Source organism: Macrobrachium nipponense, chromosome 13 (genome assembly GCF_015104395.2).
Source record: "Macrobrachium nipponense isolate FS-2020 chromosome 13, ASM1510439v2, whole genome shotgun sequence".
In the NCBI taxonomy this organism is placed as follows: domain Eukaryota; kingdom Metazoa; phylum Arthropoda; class Malacostraca; order Decapoda; family Palaemonidae; genus Macrobrachium; species Macrobrachium nipponense.
The window spans coordinates 92,797,743-92,821,405 of record NC_087206.1 but is presented as its reverse complement, the minus strand read 5'-3'; the positions used below and the strand labels follow the sequence as shown (position 1 = coordinate 92,821,405).

Sequence of the window (23,663 nt, the reverse complement as noted above, 5' to 3'; positions counted from 1 at the left end):
GTATATGTTCATGGTAAAAATCATGAGGAAGCAGTTATAGACCATGATCATAACCTTCATGCATTTTTAAAGCACTGTAAGAAGCATAATGCTGTGTTAAGTTCTGATAAATTTCAGTTGAGGCAGACAGAATTAGCATTTATTGGTCATACAGTTACTGCCAATGGACTAAAGTCATCATCACTTCAAGTTCAACTAATTACAGAAATGCCTGCACCCACAAATGTAGCCAGAGTATGTTGTTTTTTTTAGAAATGATGCAATATTTGTCAAAATTTTGACAAAGATTAACTCACAAAACCAATTACAAAAACGTATACTCGGAAGGATGTAATTTTTACAGGGCAGAAATCTCAAGAAGCATTTAAAGAAGTGAAAAGGGCAAAACTATCAGCAACTGCAGTTCTTCATTTCTAGTGCTTGGAGGATGACTTCTAAATATGGAGTGGGTGCTGTTCTTTTGGAGAAAAGGCAGCCAATTGCATTTGCTTCAAAAGCTTTAACTGTTACAGAGCAATGATATGCTTAGACAGAGAAAGAATGTCTTCCAATAATGTTTGCCTGGAAAAATTTCACCAGCATTTATTTGGTAAAGTTACTGTACAAAGTGATCATAGGCCTTTGAAATCTATCTTCAAGAAACCTCCAGGAGCTGTCCCTGCTTGTTCGCAAAGGATGTTACATTACCTACAGATTTATAATTTATGTAATATGTGGAAGGTAAGCATATGTATAATGCTAACATGTTTAGCCATGCTAATTTGAATGAAGACATCAATAAGTCAGTTTTGTAAGTAGTGTAGAAACTGTAAATTATAGTGAAACACTTGTGGTTAGACCAGAAAGACTGCCAAACTTCAAGCAACATACTGCAGAAGATGAAATTTGCTGGAGGTTTCACAGCCAATTTCTAATGGATGCCCTGAAACTAAGAAGAAATCCCATGTGCAGCACAACCATAGTTCAGCTATAGGAATGAACTGCATTCTGAAGATGGTCTTCTTCTTTTATGGTTCCCAAGACCATACAGGAGGAGTTGCTAGAGCTAACTCACCAAGGTCATATAGGACTCAAGGGATGTCTGAGAAGGATGCAAGAAGCATTTTTTTTGCCAAAGATATCTTCTGATTTGAAGGCTTTAATTCAACAGTGTGATTCTTGTTTATCAACAAGAAATTTGCCAGCTACATCTCTTAAAAATCATGACACTGTAAAAAGACCATGGACTAAAATTTAAGCTGATATTGCTATTTTGATGACAAGATTTTACTTGTTATAGCTGATGATTTCCGTAACTATATTGAAGTAGTTAGACTGCAAAATGAGACTTCAAAAAGCCTGATAAAGGAATTTCAGAGTGTGTTCACAAGATTTGGATTTCCTGATCAACTAGAGTAACAGACAATGGACCTCAATTTTGCACAATAGAATTCTAAAAATTTGCAAAAAATAAATATTTTAAAGTAAATTGTAATTTCCTAATACAAACCTGAGGTCCCTTACATTGGGAATTACCTCCAGCCAAGCTAGAAAACTTCTGTTAAACTCTTGAACAAGGTAGTTAGGCAGTAACTACCATCCAGTAGGCGGGACTACTAGTCTGCCTGGATGTAAACATTCCACTTTGCCTTTTGGCTCGGGTTTCAGATTGAGGGGTGGCATGAGGTGGGCCTAATGGTTAAAGGGCCTCCGGTATGTATGGTTAGGAAAAATACAATTTACTTAAAAAATTGTGATTTATTCCCACACAATATATAAACCATCAGTCCTTTACATTAGGAAGGCTCTATGATTGGAGGAGGAATCTGAGCGAGTCTCTGAACTGACTGGTTCAAACACACCTGGGCTACTCCTTTAGTCAAAAGAGCGAGGAAGAGTACCCTGCCTCTGACATATTGATCCCGTATAGAGATCAAATGTCAGACCTCTGGACCTTTTTGAATGAGTGAGGAATCATAACTCATACGAAAAAAGGCTGGGAAGAGTTGAAGGCAGTAAAGCAAATACTCAAAAAGGGGTTTGTCTTATTACCATTCTCTCCTTCCTTCCCTTGCTAGAGGAAGGAGTGGGACTGCTTCAATTATTCTAGAGAGAAAATTAGAAAGGGTGCTGCTTGATGAGTAGACTTACCGCATCAGACACCAGTTCCAGAAAGTGTAGGTTTGTGTCTTATTCTCCACCCGAAGGAAAGGCCAGTCGCATTCTTAATGCTTCTCACTTCCAAAACCACACCTTAGGTGATATGCAACCTGTCCAGTTGAAGGAGCCAGGTAAGAAAACAACTTGTTGAGCAGCCACCACATGTCCAAGGAAAAAAGGTCCCAAGGACTTATGAGGAATACCTGAAGGTATGAAGACATAAATGTGATCTGATGAGACCACATATCTATATCCAGACCAACGTATTCCTCCGGAATGCGGGGGATGGACTACACCATTGATTTTGTGAGCTTTCGGGCAGTGTGTGCAGGTGATGCTGTCGCCAGTTGCAGAGAACCTCCTCCCGATTGTCTCACAAAACCAGGAGAAAGACATGTCCTTGGACACTTCTTCCTTGGGCGAGTCATCGACATCCATGTCAGAGATGTCGAGTCTTTTAGAAAAGTAAAGCAACATGTTAACAGGACAAAGTAACGACTGATCTGGATCATCGAATACTAAGTCCGAGGAGTAGGGTATCTTGAAGTCGAACCTGGCAACAGATGCCGAAGTATTCGCAATTTGCTACCACATCTGAGACAGAGTCGAGACATTGATCCTCTGCTTTTGAAGGGTGACATCAAAGAAGATCCATGAAGGCCATCTGTCCTTTTCGCCAATGCTGGAGCGAGACAGATCTCTGTCTGATATTCTAACAAGGGTGTGAGCAAAGCACGAAACAGGAACCCTAAATGTGAGTAAAATGCCACCCCGGGACCTGGAGTCCATGGGATTGCAAGAGGGAAGTTTCCCATCAGTTGTTGAATCTTGACTGAGGAGAGACAATACTACCTTCAGGTGAAAGGGTAGGTCAAATGTGGACCAACACCCTTCACAACTGAATTGGGGAGAAGCAACTCTTGCGGCTCTGCTAGAGAAAAGGTCCCATCAATGATACCAACCAGTGAAGATGGCTCCAATACCTGGAGTGATACAGAGAATTGAAAGAGTTATCCAGCTATTTTTGTATGGTCGCAAGGTTAGCTCTGATAGTCTTAGTTGTGAGGACACAGGGTTTGTACTGCCTGAGAAACCACTCACGTGTCAGACAGCAAAAGTTGGGTCAGGGAGGAACTCCTCTCATTACCTCGGAAGCACAGCTAGCAGGTTGGGTGAAAGGTGAAGTCTTCCATCATTCATTTTCAATTCAGGGTGAACAACAGCTAGCAGGTTGGGTGAAAGGTGAAGTCTTCCATCATTCATTTTCAGTTCGGGGTAAACAATGTTGAACACCTTGCGAATTAAAAAAAAAAATTAGAGAGAGAGGATGAGAAATATTGAGTTTGTCCCAAAAAGTCATCCTGAGTCATCCCAGCAGCCCATGTGTCAGGTTTGATGGAGCAGAAGACCTACAGACTTCGGCCAGTAAACAGAAAGATGATAAAGAGTCTTCTGAGACAGATCTCTGTCTGACGAGTATTGCAAGGGCGTGTGAGGAGCATGAGAGAGGAACACCCTAACCAAGAATCAAATGCTACCCAGAGACCTGGGGTCCCTGTGATGGCAAGGTGAGATTGAGGAGAAGCTAGTAAGACGAGCAATCACTGTGTAAAAGATTGAGAAAAGAAGCATTCTGCTCCATCACTTGAATCCAGAGGCTGAGTTTGCCTACCAATACATTCTATCTGGAAATGTGTTTGGCTAACAGAGCTATCGAGTGCACTGCAGTTACATTCGAGCACCTAGAAGAGCTAACAAAAACACGCCAGCATTGCATGACGGGCAAAAGCAAAACTGGAATGTTTACATACAGGCAAGTGGGTATTCCCACCTACCGGATGGTAGTACGTACAGGGAGTCCCCAGTTAGCGGCAGGGTTTCTGTTTTTGGAGGGGTGCTGATAAGCGAAAAACCGCCATTAATCAAAACCTCTGTTAGTTATGTTATGATGGCGCCATAACTCCATTATCAGCGTACTTATGGTGCCGATAACCAAAACTCTGCACGTTATGGTGCCATAAATTGCGGATTTTATGGCACTAGACAAGTGTCATGAAACCAGATCACCATTAACCAAGTCCACTGATAACCAGGGACTGTCTACTGCGTAACCGCCTTGTTCAAGAGTTTAACAGCCATTTTCCAGCTCCACCTACAAGATAGAATTTTCAGCATATACAGGCAGTCCCAGTTATCAGCGGAGTTGATTAATGGCGATCCGGTTTTATGGTGCTTGTGTAGCGGCATAAAATCGGCGAGCTATGGCGCCATTACATACCTAATGTAGGTGCCATTACCCGGATATCGGCACCATAAATCACAAAGTTTCAGTTAATGGTGGCCTTTAATTTGGGAGAAATCTTTGGGAGAAATCTTTACATTTAGACCCTCTGGTACGTGATTCTGAACATAAATTTGAGTACCCATTGTAATGTCTGGTTTAGTGGTATTTTTATTATAGTACTTTGCATGACCATTATGTACATCTTTCAGTCTAGCTCTTGTTTTCATGATACGTAGTCTCGTAAGTGGGTCTAGGTTTCCGTGCAACATAGTCATCATAGTTATAAGTATGTCTGGGTGGTGTTGCATTATCTAACAATAATTTGGCATTCTTTTCTGATAGCCATTCAAAGCGAAGATGCACGGCATTAGTACTACCTTAATACTATGTACAGTAATACCTCAATCTTATGCTATTCGAGTTGCGAGAATTCACAATATGTAGTGTGAACTTTTCATTGGAACCTAATTAATTATCATACATGAGTATTTCCCAGACACGCGAATGCAAGCGCAACATTTTCGAATCCTGGAGAAACCCTGCAAAGGTGTTTGTTCAATTTTTATTTTGTCATTTATAAGTTTTAAGGCTTTTATGTGTAAATTAAATAACATAAAATACTAAAAATAATAACCTTTCTCTCTCTCTCTCACTAAGATGAGAGAATTTTTATGGTAAATGTAGTATGTACTATGTTTATTAATACAGTGTTCCCCCCGTATTCGCGGGGGATGTGTACCAGACACCCCCGTGGATAGTTAAAACCACCACTAAAAATGCTTATAACTGCCTGTCTTGAAAGTTCAGATACCAAATGTATACCTTTAATAACATCTTACTTCAAATATACCTAAAATTACTAACCTATTACTGCATTAATCTTTGAGGTTATATTATTAATATCATTTCAAAGTCATCTTAAACATTTTACCATTAAAAATATATACCTACAGCAAATAACACAGAGAGAGAAGAGAGAGAGAGCAGAATGACGAGAGAGAGAGAGAGAGAAGACCAATGAACTGGCAACAGCATTATATCGGGACTGTCAAGAGTGAAAATTATGAATTGTTTCTGAGACAGAGAGAATAATAATGGAGAGAGAGAGAGAGAGAGAGAGAGAGAGAGAGAGAGAGAGAGAGAGAATAAACTCCTAGACTCTGACTCCTTCCTCTCCTCCGCCAATTCGTATATCAAACTGTCATATACTCCCCGCCCTCCTTCCTCCAATAGGATAAAAGGACTGGGAATTGCTAGTTTTAATTAATCTTATTAATATTTGAAAATTAGTTATAAGGTAAATCATTTATTTACACAACAAAACAAATAAATATACATAAGAGAGAGAGAGAGAGAGAGATTTTATTGTTACTGTTTAATCTCGTTAAACTTAATATTATTTGTAAACTAGTACTATATATTATTATTTTACCATCCAAAATGTAGTAATGTCCTTAAAAGATATACTTATACATACACTTCCAGCCCAAACAGAGGGCGAGAGTTACCACTAAGACATACTAGTATCTCGTGTGGAGGAGAGAGGAGAGAGAGAGAGAGAGAGATTTGGGGGATGGGGGGGGTTATCCTTATTTTTTTAAAACGAGTGAAATGGATAGATTATTGTACTTCTTTAAAATACTATCACATATGAATTTTGAAATTAGTTATATTACATACTATTATTATTATGCGAAAATATTAATAAACATACAAATATACCATAGAAATTCTCTCATCTCAGTGAGAGAGAGAGAGAGAGAGAGAGAGAGAGAGAGAGAGAGAGAGAGTGAGAGTGTCTCTCCATGATCCTTTGATAGCAACACTTCCCTTCCTGTTTTGACATTTGTTGGACCCCAGCCAACTGCCTGTGGGCTACCTGGAGTTAAAAGACGCGGGGTAAAATGCATTTTCTTTCATTCTTACATAATTCTTTTTATTTATAAACTTAAATCTTGCTAATTCACTTTAGTATTTTCTTTAATGAATTTATATTATTGCTGTTTACATTAATATTGATATTTGAAAATTAGTAAATCATCATCCAAAAAAATACCATCTCTTGTAAGAGAGGGAGAGAGAGAGATGGAAAGATTATCGTAGTATTTGTAAAATACTTTCACATATGATTTTTGTAATTACAGTTTTATTAAATTATTATTATTATTATTATTATTATTTTATTATTATTATTATATGAAAATATTATAAACATATTATGCATACGTGTACCATAAAAATCTCTCATCTCGTAAGAGAGAGAGAGAGAGAGAGAGAGAGAGAGAGAGAGATGAGAGAGAGATAGAGAAGGAGAGAAGAAGAGGGGAGAGAGAGAGAGAGAGAGACCTGGAGTTTGAAAGAACTAAAATCTTACTAATTCACTTTGTAGTATTTTCTTTATTGAAGTGATTGCTCTTACATTAATATTAATATTTGAAAATTAGTTAAATTCATTTATCCATAAAAAAGGGATAACATCTCTGTAAGAGAGGAGAGAGAGAGAGAATTATTAGTTATCATGTGATATAATTTAATCTTATCAAACTTACTAATACAGTATTGATCAATATTATATATATTTTAAAATTAGTAAATCATGTTTATATCATAAAAATGTATTTGGGCATTAAAATAACATCAAAATACACTAATTAGTGATTATTTATCGTTGGAAAATCCCACGAATAGGCAAATTCTCCGCAAATAATGGGTAGATAAGGTCCAGAGAAAAATCCGTGAATCAGTGAGTCCGTGAATCCAGAGAATGCGAATACGGGGGCACCACTGTATTTACAAATATTATTATTATTATTGTATAATAATAATAATAATAATAATAATAATAACTGTAATTACAAAATTCATGATAGTATTTCAACAAAATAGAGGGGAAGAAGAGAGAACTATGTTGTACAGTTGGCAAGAATAGTAAAGATAGTTTTCTTAAATCTTCGGACACATATTGCTCAATAATGCCACAACTGGCAACTCTAGAAAGGGGGCGGAGCTTCAAAATCATTGCATTTGTTGCTTTTTAGATTTCCATTAACTTTACACCATAGAGATTCTGTAGAAGTCCTATAATCATTAATACTTGAATGTAGTAACAGGCTCTATATTATTCAATTAATGTTGGTTTGGTAACGTCAGTTCAGAGCAGAATATCGATTATCTTTTTTCAAAACCTACTGTGAAACCTTACTTATATGTAATGTTTGACACTAAACTGATGTAAAATTCATACGTAATTGAAGACAGATCTTAAAAAATGAGATAATTTTTTTTTTTTTATTTCGGCACTACTACTGGAAATCGTGAAAAACAATACAGTAAAGAATGAAGTATTATGACGAGACAGACAGACAGACAGAAGCCTATCGATATACTTAATTCATTATATTTACTTGTAGAGATTGAGTGATAATATTTTTTCAAATGTTTTCAAGAGAGAGAGAGAGAGAGAGAGAGAGAGAGAGAGAGAGAGAGAGAGAGAGAGAGAGAGAGAGAGAGAGAGAGAGCAAAATCTGCTTACAAAAGCATAGGCCTATTTATAACTACTACTTAATTTCATTATATTTTCTTTGGCAGATTGAGTGATGATATATATTTTCAAAGTATGTTTTAGAACTGGAGAGAGAGAGAGAGAGAGAGAGAGAGAGAGAGAGAGAGAGAGAGAGAGAGAGAGAGAGAGAGAGAGAGAGAATTATAGTATTGGTGATGGACTTTTGATGGGGAAAAGCAGAAGAAAGAGTGGTGAGTCGGTGCACAGATATCTGGGAAACGTGGTGATATGGCTACAAAGATCGTGCTGCGCTATGCTAGATAAAATTTGAAGGACCATAGTCTTCAAGTTAATTCTTGAAGAAATTCATACCCTAATCTTGATTTCAATCGACAGTTGCCGTAACATTCAAAGATTGTAAAAAGAAATGGAAAATTTCAAACACATGCTGCGATCATTCTTGCTCTCTTGATAGTCTGTACTTTTGAAAATTAGTTTTCATCCACGAATCACTCACGAAAAAAGCTGTGTTAAGTAAAAATATTTATTACCACAAATAACTCATTATGTATTGCACTGACAATTAAAATTTTATATTGTGAAAAAAATGCTGATGTGTTGGGGGAGCTTTCAACATCGCAGCAAAGTAATGCAGTCATGTAGGCTTACTACGAACTACTTTGTAATGAAAGCATAGCCAGAAAATCTTTTGAGCTGACATGCTACTTTAACCTTGATAAAGATTTATTTTTAAAGACAATAGCTTTATAGCATTCGATCCATGTCAACGTCAAAGTAATCAAAGTATGAAACCCGTTACGTAAGCCAGTATCCAGTGACTTGCGCTTTCCCGCTCGAAGTTCTAGGGCTCCTCCTCACATTATAGAAAACGCTCTTGCGGATGCAACTAGATTTGCTCAGGCTACCTTAGCCGTCGCAACATTGACTGCCATTGACGTCAGCTAACTTTAAACACTTTGGAATACAAATAATAAATTTATAGAAACTCAAATAATTACATTCATCACGTACGATGATGCAATTATATTCCCGTTCATGAAGGAAAACGAGTAAATATGGTCGTATCAGAAATTCACATTCTATCTACAAGATCTCTAGGAACGAAGCCATCTGAGAAATTTCAATTACTTCAGACATATATCATGTTTTTAAGTATCTGAACGGTTTTGTTTTGCAGTTTTAACTTATATATAATTTACAATGTATTTTCATATTCTAGAGTAAATTTAGCGAGATTGTATCTTTTCAGTAAAAACAAATGGGAAATTCAATGAACGGAAGCTAATGAAAACTGTATCTTCACTTTTCTTGTCGATAGTACATTTGTAGTACTCACCTATATTTTTACCAACCGTTTATTTACTTTTTTATGGGTAATGTATTAAGCTAACTTTTAAATGAAATTAAAGTAACTTTAATTTCATTTTAAAGTTAGCTTAATATTTAGGGAGCATGGTTAGGGTCATATTTAGTGTTCAAACTCTAGAAGTAAGCCTTTGGTTCAGGCAGTACCAGTTCCCCAACCTTCTACCTCTAAGAGCCAACCCCAACAGCAGTTTGTGCTGTTGACTTAGCCACAACAGCCGCAGGCATCAACTTCCTTTGCTGTTTCCCCGGCCTTTAACCCAACCTTTGAAAACCAGGCATTTCAGGCATTCAATAGGTTCGGTAGGGGTGGCAGATCTAGAGGCGCCTTTCGTCAACAAGGCGGGGGAAGAGCTACCAGCCGAGGCAGAGGTGCAAGGGGAAGACGTGGAGGCCGTCCATCAGCAACCCAATGAGAACTCCCAGGGAGGAGGGAGGCTGTACCTCTTTCGTCACCGTTGGAGGTTCAGCAATTGGGCACAAAGTATTGTATCCAAAGGTCTGGGCTGGAGTTGGATTGAAGGTCCACCTCCACCCAACACCTTCTTATCAGGAACCAACAGCGGAGTTGGTAGAGTATTCCCGCGATCTCCTTCAAAAAGGAGCAGTGTCAAGAGCCAAACATTTAAAATTTCAAGGTCGCTTGTTCAGCGTGCCAAAGAAAGGCTCAGACAAAAGAAGAGTAATCTTAGACTTGTCCCGTCTAAACTTATTCATTCTTTGCGACAAGTTCAAGATGCTAACCATTTCACAGGTGTGGACCTTACTTCCCTGTGGGGCCATCACCACCTCTATAGATCTTACAGGCGCCTACTATCATGTCCCGATAGCAAGGCACTTCCGTCCGTTCCTAGGCTTAAAATTAGGGAACCAAGCCTACTCCTTCAAGGTAATGCCCTTCGGGCTCAACATAGCCCCCGGGATATTTACAAAGCTGGCATACACAGTAGTGCAGGAACTAAGGTCTCAGGGTATTATGGTAGTAGCTTATCTGGACGATTGGCTCGTGTGGGCCTCAAGCATCGAAGATTGCCGCAAGGCTACAGCCAAGGTTACCCGTTTTCTCGAATACCTAGGATTCAAGATAAACAGGACAAAGTCCCGGCTAACACTGGCATCCCGTTTCCAGTGGCTGGGGATTCATTGGAACTTGGATTCACATACTCTATCAATCCCACCGTTGAAAAGAAAAGAAATAGCCAAGGCAACCAGACAATTTCTGAAATGCAAACAGACGTCCCAGAGAAACCAAGAAAGGATCTTAGGTTCTCTCCAATTTGCTTCAGTGACGGACGTCCTATTGAAAGCCAAACTGAAAGATATAAATCGGGTTTGGCGTTCAAAAGCCAACAAAAGATTCCGGGACAGGTTAGCCCCCATCCCGGCGATTTTACGGAAACGTCTCCGCCCCTGGGCGGAGGTCAAGAATTTGTCAAAGACAATTCCACTGCAATTTCCTCCACCGCCCTTAGTGATTCACAGAGACGCGTCACTAACAGGTTGGGGAGGATACTCACAGTACAAGGTACTTGGTCCCTTCAATTCCGCCAGCTTCATATCAATGTCCTGGAAGCCATGGCGGTGTTCCTCACCCTGAAAAAGCTTCGCCCAGCCAAGAAATCCCATATCAAGCTGGTGCTCGACAGCGCAGTGGTAGTACACTGCATCAACAGGGGAGGTTCAAAATCAAGCCACGTGAACCATGTCATGATAGCCATCTTTTCACTAGCAGGCAAGAACAAGTGGCACCTATCGGCTACTTACGTGAAACTTCCCTTGCACTAGGGTCTGGAACCTAACTTCGCTTAAGTGCAGGGTATTACAGTGGTGCCCCCGTATTCACGGGGGATGCATACCAGACCCCCACCGTGAATAGCTAGAACCCGCAAATGTTTGTAACCCCTATAAAAACGCTAAAAACTGCCTAATTTGTTAGTTAAAACTCAAGAAAAACCACTAAAAATGTTCATACTTGGTTTTTTTAATAGTTTTATCACAAAAAGTGCATTTTATGATGAAATTGAAAAAAAAAAAAAAAACAGGAATTTGTGGATATTTCTCATAGAAAAATGCTGCAAATGCGCGAACTTTCCGCGAATAATGCGGGGAAACGTTCACAGGAGAAATCCGCGAATGTGTGAGTCCGCGAATCCAGAGAACACGAATACGGGGGGCCCACTGTACTGTATTCTTCTGGCATTTTAATACATTTTATATATTAATTTTTGTTATATTTTTTAATTAGTGGAATTTCTTCTTTCTGTATTTCCTTTAACTTCCTCTTTCTTCTTCCTAATGAACACCTTATTCATTGGAAGCTTGAATTTCAAGTCAATGGCCCCTGTTGGCTTGTTCCATATGAATAGGTTTCATCTACTGAATAATAATAATAATAATAATAATAATAATAATAATAATAATATAATAATAATAATAATAATAATAATCAATAATAATAATAATCATAATAATAATAATAATCATAATAATAAATATCATAATAATAATAATCATAATATAAAAATTAACAATAATAATAATAATATGTAATAATATCCAACTAATTCAACAGAATAAATCACATAACATCAACTCAAAAGTTGATCAGAATTTTAATTCATCAAAATTGAATTCAGCAAATGAACAAGCTTTCCTGTAATTAAAGTTGTTGATCTATTTCCATAATACCAAAGGAGGAAATCCTGTATGAGGCAGAGAGAGAGAGTGAGTTATTTTTAGAAAAGTCAGAAAAACATTTGTACAATGCAGTCTTAATTGTATTGCATGATGGCATTAGTCCCTGTATCTTTCATGTATTTCAATGATATAAACAAAGTGTATTTCATACTAAATAAATAACAATAATGCTGTAGGATATCCTGAATGAGATTAAAATAACAATATCAGATAAAAACCCTACCACAAAGAGACAGAAGGCAAAAGATAGCTTGATAGGCTTATGTTTGTCACCACATTAACCAAAGGCCATTATACTGTTATTCAGAAAATGCATATTTTGAAAGGGCAGACTTTGAACACATCTAAAAATGCAGGTTTTGCTGTGACCTCTCCTTTTCAGTATCATTTGAATACTATTACTGTAAGTCATTTCAAAATAACCTACACCTGTACTGGGAATAATAAGGAAGAATTTTTCTAGAACATACTCCCAAAAACTGAGTTGTGTCTTGTAAATTGGCAGATATGACATTCCACAAAAGATAAGTTTACATGATTACATTAAAGAATTAATGATGGCAACATTTAGGAACTAAAATATTGGCAGTGGTAGAGTTATCAAGAATCTCTCTTGCTAATACATTCAACAAAGTATGCAATTACACTAACCTTGCTTCCTTGATTTTAGCTGCAAGCTGCCTATGAGTTGTTGCTTCAAATGGTGTGTGCAAAGCACACAATTCATAAATGAGACACCCAAGAGACCACATATCTGACTTCTCATTATATTCCTGTCCACTGATTACTTCCTGCAATGAAAAATTACATTTTTATGATAAACTAGTTTTATATACATTCATACTTACCAAGTAATTGCATAGCTATAGCTTATCTTGCACAGCAGCTTGAATGAAAAAATTCATGGGTAATGCTTCACAGTTCAGTGCAGGTGACTGGTCCAGCCCTCCAAAGGGAATAGTACCAAGAACTACTAAGCAAACAACCTCATTCTGTTTATGCCATATGTCCATTAGAGGGAAGGGAGGGAGGGCTCCAATCATGTAATTATTTGGTAATTATATATAAAACTTTTATCATAAAAATGTTATTTATATATATGATAAAATGTTATTTATATATAAGTAACTTACCAAGTACGTAATTACATAGCTGATTCCTACATTGACAGGAAGTGGGATATATGGACATATTCTACTCCAAAACATAAGTCATGTAATGAATTTGAAATAGAAAAAGTTAATAGCACTTAATATAATGCTTGTAGTTCCTTGATAGTAAAAATAGCCTGCAGTAGGGAACTCTGGTTGGTGCTCAACTTGACCTGTAGCGGCGTTGTGGTAAAGCCGTGGAGCACCTCTACTTAAGTGGGAACTTTGCAGTGAAGGAGCTGACGAATGGCTAGCGAAGGATATAATCCTATGGCTAGCAAAGCATCCAAAGTGCCCTTCCCTTAGGCAGAGTACCAAAATAAACACAACCAGATAAGACTGTCAACTGCACTGAAATAGACCATGACCATCCACTGCTAGTGATGGGTGTTCCAGGTACATTCTAGCCCCTGGGCTCCCTTCCACAATACCATTGCCAGTTACTAAAAATGATTACAAGGTACTGCAAGAATCTAACACTTTTAACGTTCTTCAAAAAGTGAGAAATGAAGATCGATTACACTTCCATAGGTCGATTGTAGAATGGACTTCAGGGGCATATAGTGCTTGAAAGCTAATGAGGTAAAAGCTGTTCTGATATTCTTGGCTTTCATTCAAAGGAGAAAAATGCTCTGCTAAATCTAAGTGTCTCAGAAAAGGTCAATTGTAGACTGGACATCAGGGGCATGCAGCGCCTGAAAGCTAATGAGGTAGAGGTTGTTCTGATATCTTTAGCTTTCACTTAAAAGTGGGCCAAAGGCTCTCCAGAACCTAAAAGTGTTCTCAGAAAACAAGTACAATCACAAGAGAGGACCATACAGTCTTAGGCAGAGGGCAAAATAGCCCCCTTCCAGAACATTAAACATAATGAATGGCCCTGTGTGCTTCCAATCCTGCTCAGGAAATACCAGGAAACTCCAACAGAATAGAGAGCTTCTTACTCTTTCCCCACAGTCAAGGAGCTGAGCTGGCTGCCAGAAAACTCATCGGTCGGGAGCTGGTGGGAGCTCCTATGAGCTCGGCGAGATGGATGCCAAGGTAAAAGCTCGGGCTGGTGGGAGCTCCTGGGAGCCTGGATCACTGTACCCAGCTGTGAAGACCACCTTCTCTTCCATTAAGTTCTTGAGAGAGAGAGAATGGATCCAGGTCATGGAAGGGTCCTTGTACTCGGGTAAAAATTCCGAGGGTAAACAAACAAACCGTGTTACTGAGTCAGACATAGCTCGATACCCTGTCTGCATCTCTCAAATGTCTCTTGTAACAACTCTGAAAAAACCCCCCTTCCTGATAAACATCCGGACAGCCCAAAGCCTGTCACATAAGTGGACCACCCTTGATGGTGTGTCTTGAAGTGAGGCTTGAAGTGAGGTAGATCAATAAAGTATGAAAATGGAAGGATTCTTGGAAAGTCTACCAATCAATCGTAGCAATCTGGTAACCATAAAATACAATTAAGAACCGGGGCTACAAGGAATGTCATAACATTCTGATGAGTTTGAAAAAGTCCAGCCCTTCCTTGACCATTTCAAGCAGTGGAAGAGCATAGAAATCCAGGTTGGAACACACTTGTAGTATGGTATGTGTTGCTCAAAATAAAAGGCTCCTTTAAGGTGGTAGACAGTCAAGGTCAGCCTGCCTCATAGATAGCATATAATCTGACAGATCAGGGAAACCAAGGTCCACTTGGGAAGAAGAGTCTTTGACAGCTTAGTGTATCCTCCAGTAATTCCAGTTAGAATAAGAAAAACTTTATCAATTGTTCTCATAAAAAATTTTTTGCTGCTCAGTGGCAAGAGCTAATGTAAAAACGTAAGTACTTGGGTCTTGTCTAAAGGAATATACCACAGTCTAGGAAAGAGAGAGGGTCAAGAAGGACTGAAGCCTTACTTGAAAGGCTTTCAGCTCTTCTAGCATATGTGTAAAGGTTCCGTTCTCCCAGTTTCTCAACGGGCTCCCTCGACTAGAACAAAGAGTAAGACTTAGTCTCATGAATAGGAACTTCTTTCGAAAGACCAAATTCAGACAGAAGCCACTGTAGTAGGTCTGGCTGAAAATTCAGGTCTTTTAGAAAAATATTGGAGCCCAGCTATGATCCTTGTCCCTGATGGTCTTGTAGAACAGGCTGAAGTTCATGGCCAGAAAAGAAAACGGCAGAAAGCAGAGCGAAGGCTTGTGCCTTAGATGTCGAACTCCCGAACTGGCATACTCTGTCTCGTAAGACGAGTCTGAGATATCTTTCGGAGTCTGTATATGGACATGAAAAACGAAGATTCCTGCATATCCAGGAAATCAATTCAAACGTCAAGGAGAGTGGACAACAGGACAAACTTGTAGAACATCGTGCAGACTCAGACAACAAAGTGGACTAGTTGTTTACCCTGCCGATACGTGAAAGCCACGGGCAAATGGTCATCAGGACAGGATCGACTTCTTATGTGATAACGCCAGTCGTGGACTCGATGATACGCCATACATACTGAAAACATATGTGAAACTCTACTTGGCTGAAACTAATACGTATCTGATACGCTTATAGGAACTTGGAAAGTCCATAAGACACAAAGATCTGGCCATGGAATAAAAATGGTCTTGAACAAAACCAGGAATGATGACTTTTGTTGCAGTCAAACACAAGGCTCTAAAAGAAAAATTGTGAAAAGGAACTAGGCGTTCAGTGGCTAGAAAGTGCAAAGTGCTCTAGAGCAGGTGTCGGATTCTCGGGATTTGGCACCATTTGCCAGAAAGCTGGTGTCAGCTCTGAAGTTGATCAGGTGTTCGGGAACAGGCACAGCTAGCGAGAGGGTTCATGGTGCTTCCTTCTACCTTGGGCCCCAAAAGTCTTCCACAAAAGAAAGCACAGGAGGAAGTTATTGTCAATCAAAAGGAAAAAATGGACCGGGGATATATGCTGTCTGAAAGTAACTGTGATTGTCTTGGTAGATGGCTGAAGACAAAGAAAAGAGGGTTAGTAGATTGCTGACAATGAAGAAAAGAGGGCTGATACTGAGTGGGTGTTTCTCTCAGTAAAAAAATTTAAAAAAAAGCACCAAAGCCCCCTTCTGCAATTGCAACAAATGAGAGAAAATCTCGGTTTTTCTTAAGTCCTCATCCACAAGGACAGGATTAAGAGACCAGCCGAAACGATGTCTCTAGACAACACCTGAGTCTCTCCTATCTTTTAGGCCTGCTCCTGATGTCAATCAAGAAAGACCCTTACTTCAAAATCTTGACACGAACTTCTGCCAGAAGAACTAATTCCATCTAAGCATCACAGGGAGGAAAGGACAAAAAAACCTGTCTTGTTCCCTTAAAAATCAGTCAGACTCCAAAATCCCTGTAGAGGTGGTAGTTTTCTTCAAGAAGCTTCTAAATTCATACACAAAAGCTTATAACTTCATACACAAACATCCCTGTCTGCAAAGGACAGTGCTTGAGACAATAATTGACATCACAAAAGGGAGCAATTTGGCTTGTCAGACTGTCAGACACACGAGGTGAAGGTGGAACCGGCTGAAAAGAGAAAAACTGCCTGAGAGCAGTTGTATGGTACAGGTACACTATTCGCGGGCTCACGTATCTGCAGATTTCTCTTGGGAACATTTCCCCCCATTATTTGCAGAAAATTCACCTATTCATGGTATTTTTCTATGAGAAATATCCAGCAATTCCAGGTTTGTTTCCTCAATTTCATCATAAAATACACTTTTTGTGATAAAATTATGAAAAAAACCAGGTGTAAAAATTTTTAGTGGGTTTTTCTTGAGTTTTAACTAACAAAAATAGGCTGTTTCCAGTGCTTTTATAGGGGTCCCAACCATTCGCGGATTCTAGCTATTCGAGGGGGAGTCTGGTACACATCCCCCACGAATACAAGGGGACCACTGTAGTCCCTGGTTATTGGCAGGGGTTCTGTTCCAATGTCTTGATAAGCAAAAATTGCCTCTTATTATCGGTGCCGATAACAGGAAATTGGCAATTTTCGGGGCTAGACAAGCGCCATAAAACCGGATCACCAATAACAGAGGCCGTCGATAACCGGGTGACTGCCTGTACTCAAAGACGGGAATCAGATAACGAAGAGAACATGTTCTTAGAAGAGATAGGCTCTGAGCTAAAGAGAGACTGGCGTCAGTCACTACAGCATGGCGCCAAACGCAAAAGAGCTGGTGCTAGAAGCTTTAAAAAAAGATTAACTCTGGCACTATACGGCATTCAGGCGCTACTGGAAGCTCGGGTAACATAGAATCAGACAAAAATTCTTGGACACTGATGGTCCGCTTGGCGCCAATACTGGCATTCCACAACCAGAATTTCAAGAAACAAAAGATCAAGACTGTCCCAGAAATTATAAAAAGGTGTGGACTACACTCCTTGCTCCCTGATACATTTATAGAAGAGCAGAGAAAAGTGAATATCATCTGAAAAGTGCTTCTTCAGCAGCTGAAATTCACTAGAAAAAAGGCCATCGGCACTTTTGTCTTCACTGGAGTATCACTAGAATAAAAGCGCATCTCTATTGACGCCTTTCCAATTGGCTGTCCTTTGGCACCTGCAGACAGCAGGATCAATTCCAGGGCAACTACCCAAGGACAAAATCTCTTCGGACTCCCATGGAGCTGACAGTATGTCTCCTCCAAGGTTTTGGGGAGTCTGACAGGGACTGGGTTTAGGAGAACCTATAGGGCTGGATTATCATCTCCTCTACAACACAACCAGTTAGACGTCTTTCCAGTGGCTATCTGTCGATACCTGTAATAGATAACTATTACCACTGGTTGATGCTCATCTCACCCTGTAGTGGAGTGGGGGTATAGCCAAGGAGCACCTTTACTCAAGTGGGGGCTTTGAAGTGAAGTAATCTGGTGGCTGACAAAGTATCAGTAGGAGCTTTGCAGTGAAGGACATTGTTGATGGCTAACAAAGCATAAAAAATCTTCCACTGCACAACACTTCACTATTACAAGGTTAACATCAGTTAACCCAGACATAAGACTGACAATGGTGCGAGAAGGGAGCCAGGCGCGGGAGTGGAGGAAAATAACGAGGGCCAGTAGTGGGGGAGAAAATTGTGCACGGAGAGAGTTGGCACCAGGCTAAAAATGGCGCCAGGCTAGCTGAGTGCCAGGCAAGCTAGTAACATGGTTCCTGGCTGTTGAGAAAATTGCAACTAAGCACAATTTCTCTCTGTACTACGTATTGCCCTTACACTTCCAGTTCTCTGCAAAGAAAAGAGTCAGATGTTCAATTAATCCTTTACCAACATTATTTGAAGTACACAGAGTATCATTATACAGACATCTCAATTCCTGTCAAACGCTATTGACACTTGGAAATGATATTGTTATGATACAATAAAGTTTGTTCATACTTACCTGGCAGATATATATATAGCTGTATTTTCTGAAGTCCGACAGAATTTTAAAAACTTCCGACCACAGCAGTGGGTCGGCCAGGTAGTTAGTACCCATTCCCGCCGCTGGGAGGCGGGTATCAGGAACCATTCCCATTTTCTTATTCATAATTTTTATTTCCACTGTCCCCTGAGGGGAGGTGGGTGGGTACTTGATTATATATATCTGCCAGGTAAGTACGAACAAACTTTATTGTATCATAACAATATCATTTTGTTCATGAAACTTACCTGTCAAATATATATATAGCTGAATCCCACCTTTGGAGGTGGGAAGGGACAGAATAGAAGGATTTTGGGAAACAAATGCATGCAGATGATTTACATCTTGGTTCCACCTGTTAGCATAGCTGACTTCGTGATTACTGTCACCCAAGTCTGCTTCTGCTTTACTAGAGTTGCCAGCGAGGTAGAGACCTATAAAGCTGGTGCACTCCAGATGATCTGTCAACGGGGGCGTGACCACAATGTGACTAGACCATATTGACCATACAATGAGGGCTAAGAAGTAAAAAAAATAAATATATTATATATATATAGATATATATATATAACACTATATTATATATCCACCTGACCAACTTAGCCAAAGTTAAGGTGTGTTAACTAAGGCTTAAGAGTTAAGAAGTCGCCGTTGTCGGCGACTCAACAACTAAATTAAGAGCTCTTCCTAACCATTTTCTACAGGATAGGATGAGTGGTACTTCTTGCCCCCAAGATTGTGTCTGCAGACACGTATGGCCCTAGCGAGCAGCAGATCTCATATGCCATCTTCACATCTCGCAGGGAGTGTGAAGTGAACACAGAGTTGCTTCGCTAAAACATGGTACTCAGGATGTTGCTGAGTGCCATGCTCTGTTGAAATGCTTCCGAGGCCGCGCCCTCACCTCGTGAGCATTCAGATAAAAAGATTTCAAATCTTTGTGCAAACACAATGAAGGAGCATTTTTGAAAGAACTCCTTAACACTAAAGCCAGGCTGTTCTTCGATATGGGCAAGTCTGGTCTTTTTCGGAACACTGCAGATTGCCCGAATGACTTCGACTTTCTTGAGTTTTATGTAGATAAAACTTGAGAGACCCGACAGGGCACAGGACTCTCTCTGGCTCCTGCCCACTAACTTGTGCCATCCTTGCTTCCAAGCTCCTGGCCCAAGGACAAAACGGGTTTCCATTCTTAGGCCACAACGGAAGGCTTAGAGAGCACACCGCCTTGTGTTCTCTAAAGCCAAAACTTGTGACGATGGCTTAAAATCTCACTAACCCTCTTTGTCGTATCTAGGGTGGTTAGAAGAAGGCCTTCCTGATCACAATGCACAAGAAGTTAACAGGTAGGAGAGGTTCGAATGCTTTGACATCAAGAACTTCAGACTACGTCTAAGTTCCATATTGAAAGCTTCGATCTGGACATGCACAGTCAGACGAATCAAGGACAGCAAGGCTGTACCCTGAAGACTATAAGGCACTATTCTTCGCTGAAGGATGAGTGTCTGGACTGCCTGGGCGATTCAATCTAAGCAAACCTTGGGGGTGGTATCAACGCAACCCAACGTCGTCAGCGAATCAACTCCTGACTCGAGCTTCTGGTGCCAGGAGAAAGGAGCGAGGAGCAAATAGGCGATTCAGTCCCGAAGGAAGAACTGCGAGGACAGTCCAACCTGGTCTCATGTTACACGATCATCGGGGGTGTATAAACGCAACCGACTTCGTCAACAAGAAACTCAGGGCTACTATATGTCGCCTGATCTCGCACGAGTGTCTGACTCCGAGAAAACAGGTGAGACAAAAAGTAGATGGTGAGCGAGTTTCGAGATTCCACAGAACTCAAAGATCGTGAAGGGCTTTGTTGTTTGACAGACGCAAATCTCTGAGCCCAAAGGCCGTCAACAACATATTTGCGTATTCTTTAATAGTTGTGACTGCCAGCTTATCCCATTCTTCAGACGGAAATGGAAGACGGTAATCTTATTCCTGTCAACATCTCGATAGTCTGAACATAGTCAGACTCAGAGCGGAGAGGTTATAGGTACCTTTCGAGTTAGAGTAGACCGACTCTCTCGGAAAAGGTCCTTGGAAAGTGAACTAGGAAGTATGTGACCTCTGTGAATCCAGGATCCTGAAGGCCAACATGGGGCGATCAGCGTCACTGTCGCTCCCTGTGACGTCATAAATCCTCTTATTACATTTCCTAAGCGATTGAAAAAGGGGAAAAGAGACTAAACATCCATCCCCGTTCAATATCATAGGATGGCGTTTAATGGTACCGATCCGGATCGAGAATAAGGGAGCAGAGAAGAAGAAGCCTCTTCGTCCTCAACATATCGAAGAGAAGAATGAAAGGGCGTCCCTAAAGTCTCCACAACTCTCAACTTACTTCTAAAGAAAGATTCCACTCGGAAGTCAATAGTTGCTGCCGTCGATCGAGACGATTCGTACGGACTTTTGCAATCCTGTAACGAACCTCTAGAGGATCGTTACATTCTACGCCTGTTGTTATAATAGGCTCTTTCTCGTAAACTCGAACAGGGACCGAGAGAAGCTTCTTAAGATATGAGAGAGCTGTGGAATATCAGAGTTGATCTGGACCACTGGTTCCCAAAAACTCGTTTCGAGGACTGGAGGGACTACCGAATCGCTTTTACTTCTTTCAGATTAAGATCCAGGACATCTGAAACCCTATCCAGATGTCCGGCACCTTCTTTCTATCACCTCAGGTGATAGACGCACTGAGAGATGTTCAGAATCATTCCTAGATCTTGAATAATATTTCAGTTTCCCGGTAGGAAAAAACTGTGGTCTGAATTGCAGTCTATTCGGGGAAACAAACTTCTTCAGGAAGGAAATGGTCCCCAGCAAGCTCATCCATTCCCTCCTCGAGTATGCTTACTTCCCTAATAAGGCTGCGCTTTGCCTAAGCAGGAGAGCATATAAAAGAGCAATGTTGCGGTAGACTCGTAGTTCTATACCGTGCGGTAACGAGCACCGAAAGGATTAAGAGATACCTCTGTTGAACATAGTAAGGCAAAACGAATGCAACGTTTATTCATTCACGTAAGAAATCCCCTCAATCTTAGGCTAAAGTCCGTGATTGTAGGACAGAGATACAGTTAGTCAGTCAATCCCGCAGGAGAGACGTAACCGCCAGCACAGAGATAAGGTTAGTCAGTCAATTCCGCAGGAGAGAGAGACGTAATCTACCGCGCATGACAGCGCACGATCTGTTACTGGCTCGGTTGGACTGGAGGACAGACACAGCGTGACAGCAGCAGCCAGCAGCTTACGAACGTCGTCTCTTAACTTTATGTCTGGGTTGCCAGCTACCCTATTCTACGAAGAAATAGGTCCGTTATTTTTTGAACAGAAAGACTCTCAAGCTGGTATATTTAAGCGAAACAGAAAACGCTAAATATATAGATGCGTTTGTGTCGTCAGAACACTACCATACAACGGTAAAAGATAAATCGGAAACTCCTGGAAGGCTGCAGGGAGTAACGATAAACCTGTCCTTAAAATAGACAATAGACCTCTCGCTTGCCATCCGAAGAGGTAACTACAGCAAGCGTATATGACTTGAACCAACCTTAAGTAAAATAACGCAAGGCAAAATATGAAATTATATCACAATAAAGTTTGTTCATACTTACCTGGCAGACATATATATAGCTGAATTTGGAAATACAGCTACATACATATCTGACAGGCAAGTTTCATGAACAAAACTTAAGAGAATCGAAGCAGTCAGCTCAAGCTTCTTATGTTATTGGACATAAGCGTTCATTGACGTAGTCTACAAGTCTATTTCTTGTACGAGTCTGCGAATGACGAATGAGAGCTCTTCCGAATCTTGTCAATAAGAGCTTATTCGCTTACGCAACATCAAGTTAATGAGATGTTTGTCAATGAGAACTAACCCATTTACGGGACAAAGAGATATTTTGTCAATGAGGGGATACCCACTTACTTGACAAAACGATAGTATATTGTCAATGGGGGAAAGTCACTGAATTGACAAAACGTAATCCAGGAAGTTGAGCATTTTATTTTTCCGATTCCCGTCTCAAACGAGGAAGGGGCAAGAATCCTGTTAAGAGACTGGGCTTACGGCAGGTAGAACGACGATGTTCAATTCGGCAGCGTAGTCCCGACTAGAAACTAACAAAATCTATCATCTGAAAAACCCTTTCAGATGGGCTAAAAAGCTTGCAAAATTATATCCTGGGAAGAGGAAGAAACTCTCCAACCAGCTTCCTCTCCCGTATCACAACTAATGCCTGCTAAAGCTTAAAATTTATTGGCAGTATGGCAAAGGAAGTCCTGTCTTGCGCTTTCCTGAAGAGCGTCCATTTGATGAGTGCCTTTGCAAGAATCCTACTGAACGTTGCCGAGAGTCCTGCCGTGCAGGACATCGAGCCTTTACCTAACCCGTAACTGCCTTATCGCAAAGTCTTGACTGCGGTAGAGAAAACGAGATCTTCCCTTGAGCTTTCCTTAACTCCATCTACCTTTGCGAAAAGCAATATAATATTGACAGAGACCTCTTGAATTCACGAAACCCGAGGTCTTGCTGGGTTTCGAAGACGAAGTTGTCTGTTCACTTTAAGCTTCCTCCGAAGCACTGCTTACTTCACATTCTTTGCATGTGAGGTATAAGGTATCACCGAAGGTAGAGGTAAAAATTCTTGAGGCCCAAATCGTAAACAAGAGCTTGAAGAGTTCAACAGAAACGTTCAGCCAGGCGACACACCTGGCGTGCGCTCGGCGTCCACTGGCGAGCAGCGAGCACGCTCGGCGTCCACTGGCGCGCGCGGCACGCGCTCGGTATCCACTGGCGTGCGCTCGGCGTCCACTGGTGCGCGCTTGGCCGAGCGTCAAAAGAAGCGTGCAGAAAAGCGTCACGCTCCTGACAGGCGTCAAAACAAGCGAGAGAAACTGCCTTCAGGGAAAAGCGAGATACATCTCGGAGAGAAATCCGACTGCACGAGACAGTCTCAGGAGAGGGGTTGATCGTGTGAGAATATGAGGGGCGAGGGAACGCCTTCTCATTCTCACAGTAAAAAAGCTCGGACGTCCGCTCTCAAAAGCGTCCTGCTACTAAG

The 23,663-nt window shown here is 40.5% G+C and overlaps 1 protein-coding gene across 1 annotated transcript in view; it reads right to left on the bottom strand.

Moving 5' to 3' along the window:
* The window catches only part of LOC135225214 (probable serine/threonine-protein kinase nek2), a 64,801-nt gene that overhangs the window by 5,017 nt on the left and 36,121 nt on the right, over positions 1-23,663 (bottom strand). The window contains exon 5 of the mRNA XM_064264525.1: positions 12,660-12,799. Coding sequence (XP_064120595.1) covers positions 12,660-12,799 — 140 coding nt within the window. The remainder of the gene's footprint in view (positions 1-12,659; positions 12,800-23,663) is intronic.